This window comes from Danio rerio, chromosome 12, assembly GCF_052040795.2.
Source record: "Danio rerio strain M-AB ecotype USA chromosome 12, GRCz13ab, whole genome shotgun sequence".
Lineage (NCBI taxonomy): Eukaryota > Metazoa > Chordata > Actinopteri > Cypriniformes > Danionidae > Danio > Danio rerio.
In genome coordinates this window covers 2,712,407-2,737,500 of record NC_141032.1, presented here as the reverse complement: position 1 = coordinate 2,737,500, position 25,094 = coordinate 2,712,407, and the positions used below count along the sequence as shown (strand labels likewise).

At 37.5% G+C, this 25,094-nt stretch overlaps 1 protein-coding gene and 1 long non-coding RNA gene across 6 annotated transcripts in view; one reads left to right on the top strand and one right to left on the bottom strand.

Annotated features, from left to right (window-relative positions):
- The window catches only part of LOC147834365 (uncharacterized), a 546,693-nt gene that overhangs the window by 121,231 nt on the left and 400,368 nt on the right, over positions 1-25,094 (top strand). For both annotated transcript variants that reach the window (XR_015503729.2, XR_015503730.2), the window contains exon 4: positions 24,144-24,407. This is a non-coding gene — a long non-coding RNA (uncharacterized LOC147834365). The remainder of the gene's footprint in view (positions 1-24,143; positions 24,408-25,094) is intronic.
- On the bottom strand, positions 1,913-18,728 carry LOC137496783 (bone morphogenetic protein 2). Of its 4 annotated transcripts, none has more exons than XM_087275578.1 (6): positions 18,399-18,510; positions 12,651-13,021; positions 8,272-8,399; positions 6,008-6,124; positions 5,742-5,919; positions 1,919-3,246 (listed from the first exon to the last, which is right to left on the bottom strand). In XM_087275578.1, coding segments are annotated over exons 1-6 (1,209 nt in total). In that variant the 5' UTR covers positions 18,401-18,510; the 3' UTR covers positions 1,919-2,833. The 4 variants fall into 4 exon arrangements, with proteins under 4 accessions (XP_087131705.1, XP_087131704.1, XP_087131706.1 ...); XM_087275580.1 differs by lacking the exon at positions 12,651-13,021 and adding an exon at positions 16,041-16,169 and having other exon boundaries at positions 18,399-18,499; XM_087275579.1 differs by lacking the exon at positions 12,651-13,021 and having other exon boundaries at positions 1,913-3,246; positions 18,399-18,728.

Sequence of the window (25,094 nt, the reverse complement as noted above, 5' to 3'; positions counted from 1 at the left end):
AATCATCTGATGAAGTTACAGCTTGACGTTGTGTGGATGTTACCACTATGACGTCTATCTTACCATTGAACTTTGGTTGCCATACCTGACAATTAAATGTCAGTACTTGATGTCAATATGACGTTGGTTTAAGACAGGGGTGGGCAAACTCGGTCCTGGAGGGCCGGTGTCCTGCACAGTTTAGCTCCAACCCTAATCAAACACACCTGCTTATAGATTTCATGTGATCTTAAAGACACTGATTAGCATGTTCAGGTGTGTTTGACTAGTGTTGGAACAAAACTCTGCAGGGACCTCGAGGATCAAGTTTGCCCACCCCTGGTTTAAGATGTTGGCTCGATGTTGGATTTTGGTCACTTTCCAACCTAAAATCAACCAAATATCAACATTATTTCACGTCATTATTGGAAATAACAAATTCAATATTCAGAATAACGTTGTCCTTACACGCTGGCAACTTAAATCAAACCTAATATTAACGTCTTATGACATTGGGCCCTATCATACACCCGGCGCAGTGTGGCGCAGTGTGGCGCAAGGCGTGACGCAGTAGTCTTTTGTTAGTTTGGATAAAAGCAGACGCTTTTATCATTAAAACACTTTTATCATTATCATAAAAGCAGACGCTTTTATCATTTAGCAGACGCTTTGGATAAAAGCGTCTGCTAAATGACTAAATGTAAATGTAAATGTAGTTTCAGCTTGGCGCAAGAGTCGTTTTGAGGCGTTGCGCTACGCTGTTTAAATAGCAAATGCATTAGCGCTCATTTTTGCGCCCATAGGCGTTCTGGTCTAAAAAGGAAGGCGTTCGAGAATCTGGAAGGCGTTTGAGAATCTGTAATAGATTTTTCATTAGACCAAAACAAACCCGTTCTAAACTGCGCCTCGCTTACGCACTGCTTAACACACACAAGAGAGCAATAGGCAAATATCTTTACATATGAAAAAAATGTAAATATTAAGGACATATATAGGATATAATAAGAATAGATATAGAATATAAATATAAAGGATTAAAATATTACAAAACATATTATTTTCTAGCCTACATAAATATGAAAAATCACTGCTTTTATGTCTTCTTCATCTCGGGAGGCTTTTTCAGTTCATTCATAACAATTTGCTTTTGTATAATGTTATTATTATTAGCAGTATTATTTATTATATCCATATTTATATTTGTTTTATTAAAAACAAGCTTAGATTTGTCCACCTGTCAGGTTTTAGACCATATGGGGCACAGCATGTGTTTTAGGATATAACTCAGGTTTTTGAGCACATTTTGTTATTATTGTTCATTTATTTGTTTGCTGGAAATTAGAACTGAATTTAGAAATAGTTTTAAAACGAATATTTGCGCTTATCAAACAAAAGTATTTATTTATAGACTAATTGATGTCTGTGCGTAAAGGTTTCCCTATCCAAGAGCGAAAGTGAAAGTGATCCATTATCTCTCATTCTCACGCAGTAGATGCTCTGTTTAACAGTTTTCTGTTAAATAACTGTTACCTGTTAACTGTTTGCTTGTGAAATGCTCATTTTTTCCACTTAGACTTACTTTGCGTCCTGTAAATAGCGAATGCGCTCTTGGCGTGACGCAGCTGACTCTTAAAGGGAATGGGAGATGAGACTGTAATTGGTTTATTCTTAAAACACACCTATAACTCATGAAGAAAATAAACTCAACCCTTTTAGACCATGCGCCTTGGCGCAAGGCAGATTTCCCGTCCTTAAATTAGCAAAAACGCGTCCTGACACGCCCTGAAAGTGTTTGCACCCTGCGTTTTGCGCTTTGAGCATGGGCCGTCAAAATAGAGCCCATTGTGTATATGCTGGGTTTGCTTATGCCAACAAACAACCTCTCGACCCAAAAGTATTACCACTCAAATCACTTGACCCAGAAGCATAAATTGGCCTTAAGCCTAATTTGTATTGTTAATGGCATTATCTGTTTTTAACATCTAAAAATCAATGGATGTGAATGAGACCGGAAGTCTTTAGCCAAAAAGATCCCAATGGCAGTGCCTGCTTGTACATGAAGAATAATATCGAAGATACTTGACTAAAGGTCTTGGTCTACTCCAGTAGCAGCCTTTTTTGAAGTACCTTTCTAGCAGGCACAGGATGTCAACATGACATCAGACTGATGTTCTACTCCAACATCATAGGACGTTGCATTTTGTTCTGACGTGTTGACGTCAGAGCCCAACGTCAGGTCGATGCCAATGTCCAACGTCAGACAGACTTTGCATTTAGGTTACTTTCCAATGCAACCTAATTATTACAAAATATCACCATCCAATGATGTTACAGCTTGACATTGTGTGGACATTACCATGACGTCTATCAGATGTTGGATTTTGGTTGTCATACCTGACGAAAAATGTCAGTATTTGACGTCAATATGACCAAACCAAATATCAACGTTATTTCGCATTTTTATTGGACATCAAAATAATGTTGTCCTTAGAAGCTGGCGACTTAAATTTAACCTAATATATCTAATATAACCTAATATATAATACATCTAATGACGTTGTGTGTCTGCTGGGTTAGCTTATGACAACAAACAACCTCTCGACCCAGAAAATCACTCGACCCAGAAGCATAAAGCGGCCTTTAGTCTAGTTTGTATTTTAATTGCAAGCTGTTTTTAATGTCTGAAAATCAATGGAAGTGAATGAGGCTGGAGGTCTTGAGCCAAAAAGATTCCAACGATAGTAGTAGCCTACTCAAGACAACAAACAACCACTCAACCCAGAAGTATTACCACTGTAGCCACTTGACCTTCCGCAGCCTCAGCCAAAACATTGGCCTTTATTCTAATTTGTATTTAATGGCAGCCACAGCTGCTTGCAACCATGTCTTTATAATGTTTTAGCACCACGTTTTCTTCCTCGTCGAAGTACAGGATGCTGATAGGGTGAAGCGCATCAGGAACGCAACACGGTTTTCCAGCCTCCTGCGTTAGTTTTAGCACATTCATGATGGATCTCACTGTCGCGTGGTTCGTAGCGCGTAAACTTCGATCCAGTGGAAACAGACAGGAGCCTGTGCAGCTGTGCGCGTTGTATCCTCTGGGTGAGATGATCCATCCAGACCAGCCTATTTTAGAGAAGTCCACGTAGAGGTTTGTTCTATGGCATGTAGATGATAATGTGCGCAAACTCCGGCGCCGGCGCAATGTTGACTGCACTAAACCTCTCATAGGATCAAGGAGATTATGGGATGTGTTGATAGTTTGACCTAAAAAAAAAAAAATTATTTGCATTATTTAAATGTAAAGACAAAAAGTAAAGAGAACCAATGTATATTTTATATTGCTTTAACCCAAGGGTGTCCAAACTCCGTCCTGGAGGGCAGGTGTCCTGCAGATTTTAGCTTCAACTTGCCTCAACACACCTGCAAGGTTGTTTCTAGTAAGCCTAGTAAGAGCTTGATTAGCTTGTCCAGGTGTGTCTGATTGGGGTTGGAACCCTAAGCTGCGTCCCAAATCGCATACTTGTGCACTATTCTACGCCATTTTGTAGTATAAATAGTGTAAGTAGTGTATTCACACTGAAAACTCTAACAATAATAAGTGCACTTTAATTACCCGGATGATGCACTCATTCAGCCGCTAAAATGAAGTGTGTAATGATGGACACTTCACGCACTCAACGACCACAGGTTTGCACATGTAGCGGAAGGGGCGGAGCTATCAGGCGCACATGTTGGAAAACTATTCATTTTTAATGGTGAAAGCAAAATTCTCCTATGAGAGTGATTATAGCGCCTCCCGATGGTGAATGCGGCAATACCCGCGGCAGGTATTATTTGATCATTCGGTCGTTTATTTCACTGGTTTGGCAACCGTCAAACGTCATGAGGGAAACAATTTGAATTTTCGTTTAGTAAAAAAACATTAGTGTGCCATTTGGGACGACACTACATATACTATTCTGTTGAGTGTGTAATTGCATTAGTGCATATTGTGCCATTTAGGACGCTGCATATGTTTGGGCACCCCTGCTTTAACCTATTTTAATAAGGTAATCAGATTTCAACTACACTTTTTAAGTTATACAAAGTTTAACATAATATTTTTAGTCAGTTTAATTTATGTAAGTTGAGATGACTAGAAAAGTCAATTTGATTCAACTAAAAAAGTTAAGTTAGCAAGATATATATATATATATATATATATATATATATATATATATATATATATATATATATATATATATATTTATTTATTTATTTTTTTTTACAATGCTGGGACAAAAGGAAGAATAAGGACCACCTCTTAAAGGGATAGCTCACCCAAAAATGAAAACATCATTTCACACTCCACTTGTGTCTAAAAAAAATGCATGATTATACCCAAATCATTCATGTTATCCCAACACAAATCAATAAACCACTTAAACTCTGCTGCTATTTGGGGATTTCCGCCTGGATTTTGCCTACCCAAATTTAAAAGCTTCCTAAATCCACATGCAGGAGTGTAAATGCAAAAATTTGTATCATTTTAAAGAAAACCCTTTGAATTTTCATAAAACACTATTGAAAGTGTTTAAAATATCTGTATATGTCGTCTGTGTTATAATAAACACCTAAAAAAAGAGGCGCTTTTTGTATTTTTTTTATAAACTCAAATTTGAAAGTGTCTCTTTTAGGTTGTGTGTGGTCTAGCAAGCTGTAATTAATTTTGTTGGTTTCTGCACATGTATGTAATCATAGAAAAAAACAAAAATGTCGCTACCATAATCTATGCAAAAGTTATTGCATTCCAACTGATGAGAGGTGCTGTGCAAGCCACAGAGACCGATCCTTGTTTACATATTACATTATTCTTTTGTTTGATCAAACATAATTCACTGTGTTTGGACCACATCAGACATATAAAAGCATTACTTATGCACATCACCTCAAAAACAGAGGAGAATGGCCCTGAAGCGCACAGCATAGGGTAAGAGATAACAGCTGTCTGTGCTATCTGGGGCTGCTTATTGATCATGAATGTATTGTTTACATTTCTGCGCCATGGAAACACCACAATTCATTCAACAACTGTTTTGCATATGAATATAATTCAGTAAAAAGAATGCTAGAACTGTTTGAGCACCGGCAAGAGCTTTCATTTGAGCTATAAGCTCACGTTTCACGCCACAGAATATGTTGTTTTGAAAGATGTATCTGAAGTAAACTTGTGTTTTTGTGTCCAAAAGCATGCAACTTAAGTTAACTGACTAATCCAAATCAGCACCATAGACATGCTGCTAGTAAGTAGTTATCTCTTAAGAGCGATCACTATCTGTTCATTAGCTACTACAGCAGGGGAGTTCTCCAGATCTACCTAAGCTCAAACTCCCCTCTCGACTTGCAAATGGGAGGGAGCCCCAGGCTCGAGGATCTTATGAGATCTGGGCTCTCTCCTGGGACAAACAAGCTTTATAATTAATTATCAGCTAAGTGTGAACTCTTGAATTATGTTTACACGTATCACAGACACAAACTTTCTGTCTTAACATGAACATTTCAATGCATTTTGGTGTGATGAAAAATACCATTTTAAAGTAGCTTCAGAAACATTTGTGATTTAAAAAAAAACGTGCATGTGCTTGAATAAATTAGTTGAAGCTTGAAAAGTGCGTTTATTTTCTAAAAGACCACATGGCCAAAAGTGCCCACAGTCTTGGAAACACTCATATATTATACTAGTGTCTGGAGAATTTCAGTATGTTTAACTGCATAATTACCTGTGTGGAAAGGAGGGTGTTGGTAGTGCTTTCGTCCATCATCTGAATATATAACCAAGTATGCATTCGTCTCCACTGAATGCCTGTCCATCTGAATGCTGGATCCAAACCAGTTACTTGAAGGTAAAGCCGTCACAACTAGGCTACCATTGTTTGCACCGCTGATCCATTTGGTAACCTAAATAATAATGTAGAAGTCGATTGGAAAGAAGTAAACAAACAGATCACAAATCACACACACACAAAAAAAAAAATTGAGATTTTACCATTTGTGTGATGTTGAACACTTCCCATCCTTTGGTATAGACTGGTAACAATCTTGAGCTCATCACATTTTCATGTGAAAGTTCAGGTCTGTTGTCTAGCACTTCATACAGCTCAACCTAAAACAGCAAACATTTTCGGCTTAAAATTGCCCTGAGGAAGGATTAAAGCAAAATGCGTTGGCAAAATATGCAAAAAAATGTATCTACTTTGTTACACTGTAAAACTTTTAGAGTAAAATACTGGCAGCCACATGCTCTATTTTTACAGAACCACATATTGTAAATGCGATTTACAATCCAAATACAGTATTTTACTGTTATATTACATATTCTTACAGTATAAAACTGTGTTCTACACCATTATCATGTTTTATTTCGCTGGAAATACCATACATTACTGCTTTTCACTCTGTACTCCTAACTACACTCTCAAACATACAGTTGAAGTCAGAATTATTAGCCCCCCTTTTAATTTTTTTTCTTTTTTTAAATATTTTTCAAATGATGTTTAACAGAGCAAGGAAATTTTCACAGCATGTCTGATAATATTTTTTCTTCTGGAGAAAGTCTTATTTGGCTTGAATCAGGGTTTTTACGGGTGCTGGAAATCCTGTAAAATGCTTGATTTTTAATATAGTGTTTTCAAGGTTAGAAAAATGCTTGTATTTTGGACAGTGCTTGAAATTTGACTTTGCAGGGCTCAAAATTGTGACTGTTTTGGTTGCATATGCGCACGGTTTTATCTGTGTGACCTTTAAAATGTGTTTGGGAGCATATGTGCGAGTGCATAAATTGTTGTCGTACAACCAGTTTTCATTGCAAAATGTTCACCGCATGCGCGTATTTATGGAGCTAATAATAGGCCAAAACAATCAGAATTTGAATTGTGTTAAATTGAATTATTAACAATTGTAAGTTAATAATACTGATTATGTCCTATTAGAAATGTTTTGAATTTGTATTTCTTAACTTGATTATTGAACACCTGAAGTTTTTTTTTTAAGACAGATTTTTATAGACTTAGTTTTAAACTCCAGATTTCAAAGACTGCAGATATTGGGTATGTAAAAATACAGTTTTAAGTTTTTAAGAATTAAAGTTAAAACAATTCAAATTCAGATTGTTTTGGCACTATTAGCTTCATACGTATTTAGGAGACATTCACCCAGAATGCATCTTTGCACCTGAAACGCAAGTCCAAGGACTGTAAAAAAAAAAAAAAAGCAATTTACATGAAATATCATGAACGACTGGTCATTAAAGTTTGGTACTACACCCAAACAAAATCTGACTGTAAGCTAATTTCTTGAGATATCATCTTTAGGTAGAAAGAGACCAAAATTAAACATACTTCATCAAATACCTGAACTTTTTTTTTTTTATTAATTTTTAAATAATTTTTGGGTGAACCATCCCAATAAATCTATGCTCTAAAGTACTCAACAATTTAAATTGAATAGTCATATTGTGTGTTTTTAAAATAGCACAATGGATTTAAATCTGAAAAAGTGCATACAACATGTATAAACGTAATTAACCGAGGCCATTAGGTGCTGAAAAAGCATACAAATGCACTTTGAAAGTGCTTGAAAAGTGCTGGAATTTGAAGTTGGAAAAGGTGTAAGAACCTTGTAGAATAAAAGCAGTTTTTAATTTTTTTAAACGCTATTTAAGAACAAAATTATTAGCTCCTTTAAGCAATATATTTTTTCTACAGTCTACAGAACAAACCATTGTCATACAATATATTGCCTAATTACCCTAACCTGCCTAGTTAACCTAATTAACCTAGTTAAGCCTTTAAATGTCTCTTTAAGCTGTATAGAAGTGTCTTGAAAAATATCTAGTCTAATATTATTTACTGTCATCATGACAAAGATAAAATAAATCAGTTATTAGAAATGTGTTATTAAAACTATCATGTTTAGAAATGTGTTGAGGAAATCTGCTCTCCATTAAACAGAAATTGGGGAAAAAAATAAAGGAGGTCTAATAATTCAGGGGAGCTAGTAATAACGTCAACTGTAGATATAAATACAAATTTAAACTTAATCGGTTGCTGCCTGTTTTACGATATGCTGTAATAAATTTGAACATGCATTGTTTTTCTTTTACCACGCATATGTAGACATTGCATGAAACATTAGGTCATGGAAATTTCTTTAAAAGTCTTGGAAAAATCATGGAAAGGTCATGGAATTTTAGTAAAAATGTGTATGAACCCTGATAGAAGGAATTACATGTTTCTAAAATGTGCAACTTACTTTGTAAAAATGACGATGTCCCATGAAAGGCTGTTTATGGCGAAACCGTCGAAATTCAGCTTTGGTTACGCGCTCGTCCTGTCTGAATGACGTCAGGTTGAAGAAGTAATAAGAGCCGCTGGACTGTGCTGGATTAGAAACAAGAAATCTCATGTTAAAGCGATTCTACCGTCATTTACTCCTCCTCTACTTCATAAACCTGTTTGAGTTCCTGTTTGATTCTCCTGTTGAAGATATTCAGGAAAAGAAGCAGCCGCTAATATTCATAATCCAAAACAGAATCCTTTTACAGAATATGCAGAAGAAATAAATTAGTACCATTTTAGAGCCACTTGAGTGTGAGTAAACGATTTTCAATTTTGGGTGAACTGTCGCTTTAACACTGGAACATCAACAGTAACATTCATTTTTCTTCGGCTTAGTCCCTTTATTAATCCGGGGTCGCCACAGTGGAATGAACCGCCAACTTATCCAGCATATGTTTTACACAGCGGATGCCCTTCCATGCTGCAACCCAGAACTGGGAAACATCCACACACAGACACTATGGCCAATTTAGTTTATTCAATTCACCTGTAGCACATGTCTTTGGACTGTGGGGGAAACCGGAGCACCCGGAGGAAACCAACGCCAACACATGGAGAACAGGGCAAACGCCACACAATGCCAACTGGCCCAGCCATGGCTTGAAGTAGTGACCTTCTTTCTGTGAGGCAATCAACTACTGTAGTTCCAAACCTTTTTGAGTTTCTTTATTCTGTTGAACACAAACAAAGATGTTTTGAGGCAGGGGTGTTGCTAAACAGTAAAGCCTGGTTTATACTTCTGCATCAATTATTCTCTTCATTCTCTGTTCCCACCTGGGGATACTCATCCCGAGGCCCCCAGAGACTATGCAGTGCCACTGATGCGATCCAAGACAAGCGACAAGATGATCCCAAGGTTCCCATGTCCTGGACCAGGCCGTATCCTGAGCAGCTACTGTGGTGGTCATGGAGGAGTGGAGAGCATGAGACTGATTCCTGTGACGCTCCAGGGACAGACGAGTCTTCGCTGAGGTCCAGCGTTCTCCAGCTGCAGCTCTGCACAAGACGTTTGGCCATAGGAGAAATGGTCGTGCCCAACTGAGTCTTGTTTCCCCAGGTTTTTTAATTCTTCACTTTCGCCAATAGGTGAAGTTTTTTTCTTCGCTGCTGTCGCCACTGGCTTACATGGTTCGAAATCTGTAGAGTTGTGCATCGATGGATTTGCTGTTCAGTGTTTGGACTCTCAGCAGTGAAGAAACGACTAAAAACTCAACTATTTAGTCTCCACTTCACTTCCTAATCTGCAATTGCCTCTCTGAATATCACACTAACTTTACCCAAAAAAAAAAAAATACTAATACTACTAATACTTACCTTCTTAGACTTTACAGACCTGAAACTTGCCTATAGCACTTATTCATTGTTGCTCTTAGTTGTGTAAATTGCTTCCTTGTCCTCACTTGTAAGTCGCTTTGGATAAAAGCGTCTGCTAAATGACTAAATGTAAATGTAAAATGATTATTAAACCACATTGAACTGAGCTAAACTGAACTGAACTTAAACACTGAAAACTGAACGGACACTGTTTCAATTTACTATGATCTTTTATGTGAAGCTGCTTTGACACAATCTACATTGTAAAAGCGCTGTACAAATAAAGCTGAATTGAATTGAATATAGAGCAAGATCAATGCTGCTGTAAATGTAAACACAGTAGTATTGCCATAATTGATTTACTGGTAAACTGCAGCAATAAGTTACTATAGATCAGGGCTTTACAATTGGCGGGCCAAGTTTGTTCCGGCCTTCCAAATAGTGTGACCAAGACATCAAAAATAAATTTTGTTCAGTCGAAAAACGGCCGCTATAGTTATGAAGTGACGTGCTGTCTGTCTGTTCAATACAGCTCAAGCTGCAGAGGCTGCGCAGAGCATGACAGTGGTGCGGACAGCCGAAAACATTTAGATATGTCTTGTCGAAAATGCCTTTTGTACAATGCACTGTATTCATTAATAGGGATGCAACGGTTAGCTGATTTCACTATTAACTGCGCTTTAATTCGTCACAGTTAATGATTTGTAAAGGCTTCTCTAAGCCACATTTCTGTTGCACGGAAAAGTTATGACAAGTTCATGTGCGCTAGTTTAAAGTTCCCAGTAGGCTATGTACACCGAGGCTACTACGCACGCACACCGGATTAACTACAGCAACGGCCATTCCCATATCACGTCTTTTCCGCTTTCAAGTTTATTATTGCTAATGTAAGAATGACAATATGCGCGCACCGGCGAGCACGCAGTAGAAAACATCCCACGGTGAGAGTTGTGCGCGCCTTTCAGTGCAATGTAAACAAAAGATATGTTAGATGAATTATTATTAACAGGGGCGTTGCACCAAATTCTGGGCCCTGTACCCTCTCAATGTCAGTGGGCCCCCTACACATTTTTTTTAATTATTTGAATATAAACATGCACAAATAGTGTTTTAATCTATAATCAAATCAGATTATAATAATGACTGGTTCTTTCATTCACCACCATTGAGTGCTGCTTCTGCTGGTGTGTCGGAACCACTGGTTGTTTCTGAAACCTGACGTTAGCTGGCCTGGCCCATAATTTACTTACAGCAACAAGCAGCCTGGTTGACAAACTAAGCTAAAGATTTAAGATTACCATACATACATTACAGGGCTCGAAATTAACTTTTTTTACTTGGTAGCACTGGTGCTCCCAACTTCAAAAAGTTAGGAGCATCCCAAAAAATTTAGGAGCACCCATTGTCTTTTTAGTTATGCGCCGATCATGATTCTTAATGGCCGATTTTGATTAGCACACGTACATCTCGGAGATGTCTATTTGACGTCTGCATTCACATCTGCAAGACATCTACAAGACGTTTCCTATCAGATGTGAAATAGACTTCTATTAGACATCTTCAAGATGTTCGCGATTCAGAATGTGTGTAAAACTGATACAGCAGGTGCTTTCCAGATCAAGAGATCTTTAACAGACATCTTGCAGACGTATACAGACACAAAATATTTAATACAATTGCATTTCAACCTTAAAACCATTAAAAGGGATAAATCAAGTATATAATTTCTTATATTAGTATTACTTAGTTGTTTAGATTTTTAAAAGGCACATTAACTTCTTTCACATTTACACATGGATCGATAATTGCAATAATTTGACCATAAACAGCTGAAAAAATTTATTGGAAATAAAAATTAATTCTCTGTCACAAGGGGGCGCTTTAGGAGCACTGAAATATTACGGTTTCCCTAGTAATGACTGTACACAAATCAGCATTATACTGTATGCGACCCAAATGGTCGCAATTTCGAGCCCTGCATTAGCAGCAGCTGTCTGGAGTTGACTATGTTAACTTTAATTAGATGTAGTTTCATAACAAGCAAACTCAGTTCACCTTTTGAAAAGAAAGCAGTCATCAGCTGCTTCCCCTCATTCTGCCTCCTTTCTTTTTCCTTCCTGTCTTTCTTTTTTTGAAAGCCCGATTTGGGCTTTTTGCGCAGCATGATCAGGCTCTACACTCACTGCGTTACTTGTTTGCCGCCGGCTGCCGTCTATGGGCGGACTAAACCATTTGGGGGGGGGGGTGTTATCAATATATTTTGAAATAAATAATGACATTGACATCAATTGGAGGGGCCAATTATATCTAAGTAGGCTACAAAAAAAATAATAATAAAAAATTGGTGGGATTTCAAAGGGCCCTCTCCCTAGACGGGGCCCTGGGTAGTCAGGTCCACTTTTCCCCCCACTACCACGCCCATGATTATTAAAATGATTACGTATGAACGCAGATGGCAACAACAGTTAATCTAAACAGCTACTTACCTAATATAAAGCTTGAATTTACATTAGACGTGATCACCGTGAAACCATCGTTATTCTTCAGACTATTATTGCCAACCAAAATCTGTAATCGTTACATCCCCAATGCAGTTCATAACATAATATGAATGTGTCTGAATGTAGAAAAATCCAGACTTTAGCAATGCACTGCTTTTGTTGTGTTCTGAAATACAACATTTGAATGTTTAAAAAAAAAAGGCTTTTGTACAATGCAGTGATATTCTGTTGTTTTAAAATACAATATATTCAAATTTTAATGTAGAAAAAGCCAACGTGGATGTCTTTATGAGCACAAATACAGCATATGGGCTCTTATATTGCAGTTGTGTCATCACTCATATTGCAAGTCATATCTCTCCGGCCCTTCGTTTGGGATGCTTTTCATGAACCGGCCCCCATGACCAACTAATTGAGTAGCCCTGCTATAGATTCTACAGGAAATTGTTAACTGTACTATGCTTTTAAATGTACACACCTGCAAAACTTCTCACGATGTTTCCTTCCTGCGTGTTTCTGAGCGTCTGATTGTTGTCTGCGAACATCTCATATAGCTCCATCATGAACTGCGGTGCTTTCCTGCGTCTCTGAGCGTCGCTCTTCAGCTCTTTATTCTGGGAGATTTCAGTCCAGAAGTGAAGCTCAGACGTGTTTAATAATGTTTGCACATCCTTAGAGCTGGTAATATCATCAGGCGATACAACCGCAAAAATCCCAATCAGGTAAATCCCCAAAGACGGCATTTCTGACCATGCGGAGGTCGGGCTTTCTCCTCTAGTGTGAGTCTTTGCACCTGCTGCTGAGATGTACTGGTGTGACAGTGCATTCAAACCCACTATAAATTGACACCTGAGTTTACACAAGCGTTTGTATGCTCAGCACGCACTGATAACAAGCCCAACATCATGACTAAAGTTAAATAAACTGTCGGCCTCAGTAATTAATCACACTAATACATCATTAGGCGACGCAGTGGCGCAGTAGGTAGTGCTGTCGCCTCACAGCAAGAAGGTCGCTGGTTCGAGCCTCTGCTCAGTTGACGTTTTTGTGTGGAGTTTGCATGTTCTCCCTGCGTTCGCGTGGGTTTCCTCTGGGTGCTCCGGTTTCCCCCACAGTCCAAAGACATGCTGTACAGGTGAATTGAGTAGGCTAAATTGTCCGTAGTATATGAGTTTGTGTGGATGTTTCCGAGAGATGAGTTGCGGCTGGAAGGGCATCCGCAGCATAAAAATGTGCAGGATAAGTTAGCGGTTCATTCTGCTGTGGTGACCCCGGATTAATAAAGGGACTAAAGCCTGGTTTATACTTCTGCGTCAAGTGACTGGCGTAACCCACGGGGCATGCAACGCACGTAGCTGTGCATTCATACTTCTGCGCGGTCACTGTTGGTCTGCATTAACACTTCTGAAACGCTAGTTGGCAGTGAGGTGTAAATGTTCCTCTGTGTCGAGTTTCTTCGCTGCTGTTTTGCTTTTCCTGAACACTTCCGGGATGTACAAGTGGCTCAAACTCGCTCATTTTGAGGCAGGAACCGGCGGATGTGCAACAAGTTTAAATATGAGGTAAACACAAAACTTTCCATCTGGAGCTCCTTCACGGGACTACTCACTTGTAAGCAATCGCTCCATCGGGCTCGCGCCGCTCGTGCGGCTCTCGGTCCAGCCCAGACTCGTCAGCGCTACCAAGCCGACCAATCACAGAGCTTGCGCTATGCGTTGTTGCAACGTGTAGTTACATTTTTTGAGAGGTGCACGTCAGCGACGCTGACGGCCACGGCGAAGGGCTATGCGTCAGCGCGTGGGCTGCGCCGTAGCATACGCGTGCGCTTAACGCAGAAGTATAAATCAGCCTTAAGTCGACAAGAAAATGAATGAATGAATGAATAATACATCATTAAAGGGATAGTTCACCAAAAAATGAAAAACTTTTTTTTACTCTTTAATGGTTTTATGGGTCTTCTGTTGAACAATAAAGAAGATATTTTGAATATTGTTGGAAACCTGTAACTATTGACTTCCATAGTGTTTATTTTTCATACTATTGAAGTCAATGCCCACATGGCAAAATTCCTCTGGCCCAGCTCTGGCCCACACAATCAGGTTTTGCTTGGCCCGCATGCTGCCGTAAATTACAGTGCATGACTGGACCAAATCTGACTTCCAGTCAAGGGCCAAACACGGACCATATCTGGGCTAAGTCTCCGCAGATTTTTAGCCAATCATTAATTCTGTTTATTTACTTGAGTAAATGTGTGTAAATTTATATTTATTCAGTTTCTTTTTTATTAATTTCAGTAATATTATTGACTAATGTGAAATTGTTCATCTGATTTATGTACAATGCAGTTTGTACAGTAATATTTTCTGTCTTTTACTAGATATATTATATGACAAACTTGCTTTATTTACCAAATAAAGGGAATCTAATTGGATTTGCATTTTAAACATTAAATAAAAGTTAAAAAGTTATTATTTTTTATTTCTTATATTAAGGTTTTAGTTCTGATACTCCCAAAATAATTCCGCAGAAATGCGCAGACTTTTACTAAAATTCTCAGCAGAAATAGAAAAAAACGTCCGCAGATTCCGTCTGGCCCTACTCATAACTGGGCCTGAACTGGGCCAGATAGGTTTGTGTGTCACGATTGCAATGAAATTGATAAACGCATGAAGCGTTGCGCTTTTGGCACTCGATTGATGTGCTTTTTCTCAAATTGGGAGAATTTTTTTCTTTACTCAAAAATTATTTTAATATACTTTAAATGTGGGTCAAGACTGGCCAAACTCACGCGGCCCACATACATATATATTTTTTTTAAATCTGGGCCAAATACTATGCTTTACATCTGGCCCAAATCTTGTGTGCTCCCTTAAAGACAGTGCCACCTCTGCCAAACCCGGGCCATGTTTGGCCCACATGCTGTATGCCAGTGCTGGATGAATGCCTGCTGTGCCAGCTTTATGCCAAATCTGGGCCAGAATTCTTTGCTACTAGGGTGGTTACAGGTTTTTAGCTTTCTTTAAAGTGTCTTATTTTGTGTTCAACAGAAAACAGAAACTCATAAAGGATTTAAATCTACTTGAGGGAGAGTAAATAATTTCATTTTTGAGTGAACTATCCCTTTAAGGCCATCTCTGATATTTTTTTTAACTTAAGCTAACCTGATCTTGGCGACGCAGGGGCGCAGTGTGTAGCACAATCACCTCACAGCAAGAAGGTTGCTAGTTCAAGCCTTGGCTGGGTCAGTTGGCATTTTTGTGTGGAGTTTGCATTATCTCCCTGTGTTGGCGTGGGTTTCCTCTGGGTGCTCTGGTTTACCCCACAAGTCCAAAGACAACCGTTCTTTCATTCATTCATTCTTTTTCTTGTCTGCTTAGTCCCTTTATTAAAACGAAGTCGCCACAGCGGAATGAACCGCCAACATATCCAGCAAGTTTTTATGCAGCGGATGCCCTTCCAGAAACATCCACACACACATTCATACCAGCGACCTTTTTGCTGTGAGGCGACAGCACTACCTACTGCACCACTGCTTCGCCCCTAAGACAACCACTATTGGTGAGTTAGGTGTGCTAAAATTGACCGTAGTGTGTGTGTGTGTGTGTGTGTGTGTGTGTGTGTGTGTGTGTGTGTGTGTGTGTGTGTATGTGTGTTTCCTAGTGATGGGTTGCAACTGGAAGGGCACCCGTTGCGTAAAACATATGCTGGATAAGTTGGCGGTTCATTCCGCTGTGGCGATTCCAGATAAATAAAGGGACCAAGCTAAAGAAAATGAATAAATATGGTTCCAAACTTTTTACTATGCATATATTTGACAGAATAACCCAAAGACTTGCTTTGTTAAAATGAGGAGATGTTCAGAGGTCACCTGTGACATCAGCGAAGAGACGGATGGTAGAAATCCCTGTCGTTGTTAGTTTTAGCAGGTTTTATTTGTCTGTTATCTCTGTTCGTCCAGATCCTCTCGCATGTGACACGAGTAAGTGTAATGACAGAACTATGACGCAAATGGAAATGAAGATTCACTGACTGTTGCCATGAGCATGTTTGCCCTTCATGACGCCATTTTCTGCGTGTCATAACAGTGCTCAGCATAAAATGAGTACACTCCCTTTTGAAAATGAATTCTTTTATATACATACTCAGTGATTGAAGATAATATATTTTGCTGCATTTACACAAAACAGTTTTATTAAACAGATATATTTATTAAAAATAAGAATAAATTTAGGAATAGAAAGAAAATACATTTAAATTATTTTTTTATTGCAAAAAAAAAATTACAAACTAGAAAAATGTGTATAAATTAATATTTTAGGCTTTTAATTATTTTTCTGCTATAGGTTTATTTAATATTTTTTCACAACATTCATTTGGATGTGCTCATCTTTAGACTGTGATCTTAATTTTATGTTAGTTTAGTTTTGTTTTTTGATTTGGTACTGATTTTGTAATCTAAAGTATATGCACAAAAACATTATTGTAAAGCACGCTGCAGAAAATCTTGAATTAAACCAGATGAATCAAGATAAAACTTAGCTAAAACAATACTAGATTTAACTAGATTTAAACACGTGTATTAGGATGTTCTGATTGTTCTCTTGGGAAAAAAATTATATATGTACATGTATATATAAAGCAATCCTGAACAGAAAGGTTTAACCCGAGATTTAAAATTGGAGATAGGAGATTAGAGATTTATCTGTCTGTCTGTCTGTCTGTCTGTCTGTCTGTCTGTCTGTCTATCTATCTATCTATCTATCTATCTATCTATCTATCTATCTATCTATCTGCCCGTCCGTCCATCCATCCATCCATCCATCCATCCATCCATCCATCCATCCATCGATATATACTAGTAAGAATATATATATATATATATATATATATATATATATATATATATATATATATATATATATATATATATATATATATAGTATATTTCATTATTTTTTACTAGCTTTAAACATTAACTATTTTATTTGAAGTGAAATAGCTTGTTAAAAGGATATTTCACCCAATAATATTTCTGTGATCATCTACTCATCCTTCACAAACCTGTTTGCAGGTCTTTCTTCTGTCTAACACAAGAGAAGATATTTTGAAAAATGTTGGAAACCTGTAACCATTCACTTCCAGGTACTGATTCTGTAATCTAAAGTATATTATTGCAAAAGTATTATTGTAAAGCACACTATAGAAAATATTGAATCAAGATAAAAGTTAGCTAAAACAACACTAAAAACAGAATAGTTGCTATTTAAACAAGTGTTTTTAAGGTGTTCTGATTGTTGACTGGGGAAAAATATATATTTTCAGTATTCAGTATTTTTAACTAGGTTTAAACATTCTTAATTAATTTTATTGGAAGCAAAATAACTTGTTAAAAAGACATTTCACCCAATAATAATTATCTGATCATTTACTCAGCCCATCAAAAACCTGTTTGTATTTCTTTCTTCTGTATTACACAAAAGAAGATATTTTAAAAAATTGTTGGAAACCTGTAACCATTGATTTCCATAGTATTTGTTTTTCCTACTATGGATGTGAATGATGTCTTCAACATTCTTCAAAATATCTTCTTTTGTGTTCAACAGATATAACTTTCTAAAGGTGTGGAACCACCTGAGGGGGGGATATATAATTAGTTTAATTTCATGTTTTCTAAAAACAATCACAAAACTGAGCTTAAAATAAGCAAAAATCTTGTAGCTGAGTTTAAAGAAATACTAGATAGATTATTGTTATTATTTTAAGTCACCTAAAAAGGGCAAATAATGCAGTAATACCATGGTAAACACATACATTCATTCACATTGATAATGACTTGATAAACACTTTTACAAACATGCAGTACAACATTTTGAGTGTATTATTATTAGATTAAATCAACTGTAGGCGCACATGAAAATGCTTTTTTCCCTCCTCAAGATGGCGCTGATGACTAAGAAAACAACTTTTCGTTTCAACACATCTGCTAATGTTTGCAATTTGGCTGATGCTTGAAAGCGGAGAAGTCGAGCAGTTTGGCCATTTTCGCTGTGAAATGTTTTACTAAATGCTCAACTCTTCATACATAAACACCCGAGATGCCTCAGCAGTTATTACAGCCGGGTATTTTTGAACAATACATTGCGCAAGCTAAGCGCACCCTGCTATTATTGCCCTATTAAATATATTGTTCAAATTCCACCTCGTAATTATATATAGAGAGACTTACATAAACGTTTGGGGAACAGTTTTTGCAGATATTCACGAAGATGAATGAGCTGGTCTGCGCATCCGAGGCCTTTCAAATGTGTGAGGTAAATGTTTTGGCGCGGTTTCAACCCAAACGGACTCCGTTTGAATTTGAGGCAACGTTAACGTTAAAGTTAGTTTTATATTAACACACTCGGACTTTCTTCTTAATAATACAATTTCACAAACATGTTCTTTGCAAAATCAAAATAGAAATCGTATTAGCTGCCTATGACTATCAAAATAGCCCTACAACATTGTTCACAGTTACATAAATGGTGCTAATGTTGTGTTAGTCATATTTACATGTGATTTCAGATAATATGTGGTAAACAATATAGGGAGAAAATCAGTGCTAATGTTTGTAAGTCATACTTGCTTGTGATTTCAGACCTAATATTCAAAGTGTGGTAAACAATATGAAACAACACAGGGGTATAAACTACAATACTCGAGTTTGCTGTAGTAAAAACTAAATATACTGCAGAATTTATTATGGTAATCAGTTCACATCTTCATAATTGTATCATCCCAGCAACATCCCTGCTGAAAAAAAACAGCTTAGGCTGGTTGTCTGGTTTTGCTGGTCAACCAGCCTGGAAATAACCAGTTAAAACCAGTTTGACCAGCCTGGTTTAAACTGGACTTAGCTGGTTTTGGCTGGGTTCAAAGCCTGGGTAGGCTGATCAAGCTGGTTTTAGCTGGAAATCTCCTAGCCTGACCAACTAAAACCAGGTTGGAAATGACTGAAACCAGCATGGAGATGGCCGAAACCCCTCTAAAACCACCTTGGTCGACCAGCTGAGACCAGCCAACCAGCTTATGCTGGTTTATGCTGTTTTTTTTTAGCAGGAACTTCAATCCTCATGTAAAAATACCATAAAAAATAGTCTTTTCTATAGGGTATATTATACTGCAATACACAAGTTTAGTAAAAGTACTACAGTATTGATAGTTACTACAGTTCGATGTAGAATTCATTAACAAAGTGTTCAAAATAAACATACATTAGGCATACACTTTACCATAGTATGGTTAAAAAACACCATCACGTGGGGAGTTGCAGCTCTAAACAAACACACTAATTGTTAAACATAACCGCGATCCTCAAAAGAGGAAATGAGCAGTAAGTGTGTGAGAGATATGAGGAATGAAAGCAGTTTGCCATCCTCATATTTTTAACCCAAACAGCCCCTAAACGCTTCACCTTCAGGTCAGAGAGAATTCAATCATTCTCAAAACATAAAAACAGCAGGCCTCCCGTAATCCCCCAGCGGTATGTTTCCACTTTAGCAATAATTGTATTTTCTCTTCAGATATCTAATAGAACGGCAGCAATGGCTCGGTGCTTGTTTAATTTCTTCCATCTGCTCTCTCTTTCTTTTTGTGGATGATGTCGAACAAAATGGGGAAGGCCTTTAATAGCAATACAGTTTACACAAGTGAGGTAAAGACGCTTTTATATACCCGGATTAATTCAGTGACAACTTGTGACATGCTACTTATAGTATTTACCATGGTACTTTGAATATTCAGTCTAAAATCACAAGCAACCCTACTGAAAAAAACAGCTTAAACCAGCCTATGGTTGGCTGGTTTTAGCTGGTCAACCAGACTGGTTTTAGAGGGGTTTTGGCCATTTCCAGGCTGGTTTCCAGCTATTCCCAGCCTGGTCTTAGCTGGTCCATGATGACCAGCTAAAACCAGCTTGACCAGCCTAGCCAGGCTGGGAGCCCAGCCAAAAACAGCTATGTCCAGCTTAAACCAGGCGGGTCAAGCTGATTTTAGGTGGTTTTAGCTGGTCATTTTCCAGCCTGACCAGCTAAGACCAGCCTGGAAATGGCCAAAACCCCTTCAAAACCAGCCTGGTCAACCAGCAAAAGCCAGCCAACCAACCTAAGCTGTTTTTTTTAGCAGGGTACAGTTGTAGAAAACTACAGTATTAAGTCATATGTTTTCATATTCTTGTTTTGTTACTATAGCAACAAAGCATCAAATTGCAACAACAGATTAATTCCTATCCGCTTGTTAAGTGGTGACGTGTTTGTGACGTATGTAATACTGTTTCCGGGTCCAAGCCGCCATTCATTCGTTTCTGATCACGTTTTATTCCTATCACACATTAAAGTTAATTTTATATAAAATCATAGTGTACACAACAATCTCTGGGCTTGCTGCATAACAAATACCGAAAATTAAACAATTTATAAAACAATGAATCACTTTCTGGCCATCGGATATTAGGCATGGACATATATACTGCGATCGTGATTTTCGAAAGCCTTAAATTGCTTTGTAAACGTTTATTATTACCATTTCATGAGTCTCCCCATTCAGTTGAATAGAGCGCCTGGACCCGGAAGCCGCTTAGCGTGACGTCACACTTAACAAGCGGATACTTTACTATGGTTAAAACTGTACACTCTAAAAATGTTGAGTTATTTAACCCAATGGTTGAGTTAAAATTATTTGGTTCTTTGTTGGATTATTTTTAACCTTTATTGGGTTATTTATTAATAACTCAACCAGTTGGGTTAAATGTTTGGTGCTTTATTGGGTTATTTTTAACCGTTATTGGATTATTTATTAAATAACTCAACCAGTTGGGTTAAAAAAAATTAATTCCAACAGTCAACTGATTTAACTGACACAGAACAGCTGTATTAATATGCGCGCCTCAATCTATATTAAACAAATGAAAACCCTTAAGTGTCTGGAACTTAAAATGTAATGGAAATAAAGCCTTTTCAATAGTTTTAAAAAAACTGCATGTTATTAAAATTTCACAGCTATAATATTAAATGAATAGTACAACACTCTAAATGGCGTTGAGTTATTCATTAAACCCAAGGGTTAACTCAAACATATTTGGTGCTTTACACCAAACAGTTGAGTTAAATATTTGGTGCTTTCAATATTTTTGAAAACTGTATGTTATTTATTTACACAGTCATAATTATAAAATTAATAATAGTACTAGTAGCAATAGTAATAACAGAATGAAAAAAATAACAATCAAAATAACCCAATGCATATGGTTAAATTTATACAACTCAGTGCATTGGGTTAAAATAACCCAACAGTGGGAAGGCACTATAACAACCTATAGTTGGGTTATATGTTGGGGTATTTTTAATCCAACTATTTTAACAGAGTAGTAATAGTAGCAATAGTAATACCAGGATGGAAAAATACATTTAATCAAAATAACCCAATGCATTGGATTAAAACTATATAACCCATTGCACTGGGTTAAAATAACCCATAGTTGGGAAGGTGCTATAATAACCTACAGTTGGGTTATATGTTTGGGTATTTTTAACCCAGCTATTTTAATGGAGAAGTATTTATAGTATCATTTAATGTGCATTGTTCTAACGTTATATAAATTACATGATCAAATTATGATGATAAAACCATTGCAAACTGATAAACTAATAAATACTGTAGTATGCTTTAAGTTGTACTATAGTAAACTGCTGTATTGTAGTATAATATAGCCTATATATAGTTGAAGAAAACTCCAGTATTGGGTCATTTGTTTACATTACAGTAGTTGTTGTGTTAGTATTTGTTTATGTGGGCTGTTATAATATGATGTAGCAGCGTTGATGAACTCATGAATGCTGTAGTATACTTTAGTTTTTACTACAGTATATTATAGTGTATTGTACTATAAAATGGTGTATCAGGAATGATAAAATTATGATTTTGGCCAGATATTGCATCTTATTTTGAGCCAAAGCAGACACGGCTCACTCTTTGTCATATAAAACGTTGAATACACCGAATCTGCTTTTTACAGTAAGACGATACATTCTCCTAATAGCCTTCTTTAAATTATGGTTGAAAATAGAGAGATTGGATTTACCTGCCAAGCGAATGTTTGGGATAGCTGACGTATCAAAAGACCGAACCATGGATGCAGTCATCCTTTCACAGATTACAGCCGCATATTTGAGGTTTTGTGTTTTTCTTGGCTGTTCGATTGGCTGCATTAGGGAAGAAATTTATTGATATTACAGATCCTTTAAAGAAATTGAAGAACTTGATAAACTTATAGACTGCCAAGTGTTCATTTTGTTACAAAGGTACATTGAGTTTCCAGCAGAGATATTACAGTGTGTATAAAGTAAGAGAAGGTTTGCACAGCATTTTGGCCTTTTACTGTGTGTAATTGACCTGATATCCATCTGTCCGTTCGTCTGTCTGTCTGTCTATCGTTCTTTCTATTATTCTAGCCATCCATCCATCCATCAGTCCGATCTGTTGTTCTATCATCTATCTCTTGTTCAATCCATCCAATCTATCTGTCTGTACATCTGTCTGTCTATTGTTCATTCTATCTATTATTCCATCCATCCAATCTATAGTCCATCCATCCATCCATCCAATCTATAGTCCATCCATCCATCCATCCATCCAATCTATAGTCCATCCATCCATCTATCCATCCATCCATCCATTCATCCAATCTATCGTTCTATCTGTCATTCCATCCATCCATCCATTCAATCTATTGTTATATCCATTCAGCCGTCATTCTGTTTATCATTCTATTGTTCCATCCATCTGCCCATCTATTAATCATCCATCTATCATTTTATTGTTCAATTCAGCTATCTATCCATCTATTTTTCTATCCATCGATCCATCTTTCATTCTATCCAACTATCATTCTATCCATCTATCGTTTTATCCATCCATCCATTTATTGTTTTATCCATCCATCCATCCATCCATCCACCCATCAATCCATCCATCCATCCATATATCATCCATTGTTCTATCTATCTGTCATTCCATCCATCCGTCCGTCCGTCGTTCCATCCAACCATCCATCCATTCATCCATTTATCTATTGTTCTATACATCCCCCATCCATCCATCCATCCATCCATCCATCCATCCATCCATCCATCCATCCATCCATCCATATATCTATCCTTTGTTCTATCTATCTGTCATTCCATCCATCCATCCATCCATCCACCCATTTATCTATTGTTCTATACATCCACCCATCCATCTATCTAGTCTATCATTATATCCAGCCATACTTCGATCCATCCATCCATCCATCCATCCATCCTTCGTTCTATACAACTATCATTTTATTGTTCCATCCATCCAATCTATAGTCCATCCATCCATTTATCCATCCATCCATCCATCCATTTATCCATCCATCCATCCATCAATCCATCCAATCTATCATTCTATCTCTCATTCCATCCATCCATCCATCCATCCATCCATCCATCCATCCATCCATCCATCCATCCATCCATCCATCCATCCATCCATCCATCCATCCATCCATCCATCCATCCATCCATCCATCCATCCATCCATCCATCCATCCATCATTCTATCTGTCATTCCATCCATCCATTTAATCTTTAGGTTATATCCATTCAGCCATCATTCTATTTATAATTCTATTGTTCTGTCGATCTTTTGATCCATCTATCATTCTATCGTTCTATCTATCCGTTCATCCATCCATCCATCCATCCATCCATCCATCCATCCATCCATCCATCCATCCATCCATCCATCCATCCATCCATCCATCCATCCATCCATCCATCCATCCATCCATCCATCCATCCATTAGATTAGTTAACAATGCAGTATAAATTGATGCAGAAAAACACCAGTAATTGTGTTGGTCTCTCTCTATCTATCTCTCTCTCTCTCTCTCTCTCTGTGTGTTTTCCAGCCGGTGTTCTGGACATGTGGGTCCGGAGACTTGAGTTTTCAGCACCTGATGATGAACGCAGACCCCCGAGGCTCCTCTTTACCGAACACTGACAGAGGAAAAGCTCTCTGTTAACCCAAGTCTCACCTGATACTTCCTTGTGCCGCGAACACACATATACAGATGTGCTGAGTGACAGATGCGGCTCACTGTAATCAAACAGCAGCAGGCGCACGCTGACAGACGCACACTGGGAACCTGCTGCTGCCGCAAACACACTGGGTGGTAAGATACTGTCTTCATATACTGCTAAATGGAGATTCTCCAGAGCTGAAGTATTAGAATTAGGTGTTAAGGGCACTAATTATACAGAAATCACTTTTATTAAAGGTTTAAACACTTTTGTGTGCAACAGTGTGTGCATATATCCAGCCTCTGATGGTAAACATTAGATAATTATATTTTTTATAACCACTCTTGATAAAAACTGTCTACAGAAACACTTTGATTGACATCCCCCCTTTGTACATGTCATCACAGGGGGAAAGCCCCGCCCATTAGCATAGACAGCCGTGAGTGAGAAGCAGCCGTCTGCAGTGGTGGAAAGAATACTGAAAAATCATACTCAATTAAAAGTACTATTACTTGCCTAAACATGTAGTGCAAGTAAAAGTATCTGTTGTAAATATTACTCAAAACATATGTAAAAATTAATGATTTTAGATGCAGTTTGTCCAGGGATGTGTAAACGTAATATTCTGCACTGCATTTAGTGATCTTCCTATATTCGGTTATTCCTTCCAACCTTCCTTCCATTGTTTGTTTGTTCTGTCCTTCCTTTATTCATTCCTTCCTTCATTTATTTGTTCCTTCATTTGTTCCTCCCTTCATTCACTCTTTAGTCTGAACTAAAAACATCTGAGCTCATCCCAATTACAACTTTCGCTCTATCCTTTTAAACAACAACAGTCC

Excerpts from the sequence above, each read along its gene's own strand:
- LOC137496783 (XM_087275578.1), bottom strand. Across the intron at positions 8,400-12,650 it reads CATCGTGAGAAGTTTTGCAG|CACAGTCCAGCGGCTCTTAT; the intron begins GTGTGTACATTT and ends TTTCTAATCCAG. Across the intron at positions 6,125-8,271 it reads GACATCGTCATTTTTACAAA|GTTGAGCTGTATGAAGTGCT; the intron begins GTAAGTTGCACA and ends TTGCTGTTTTAG.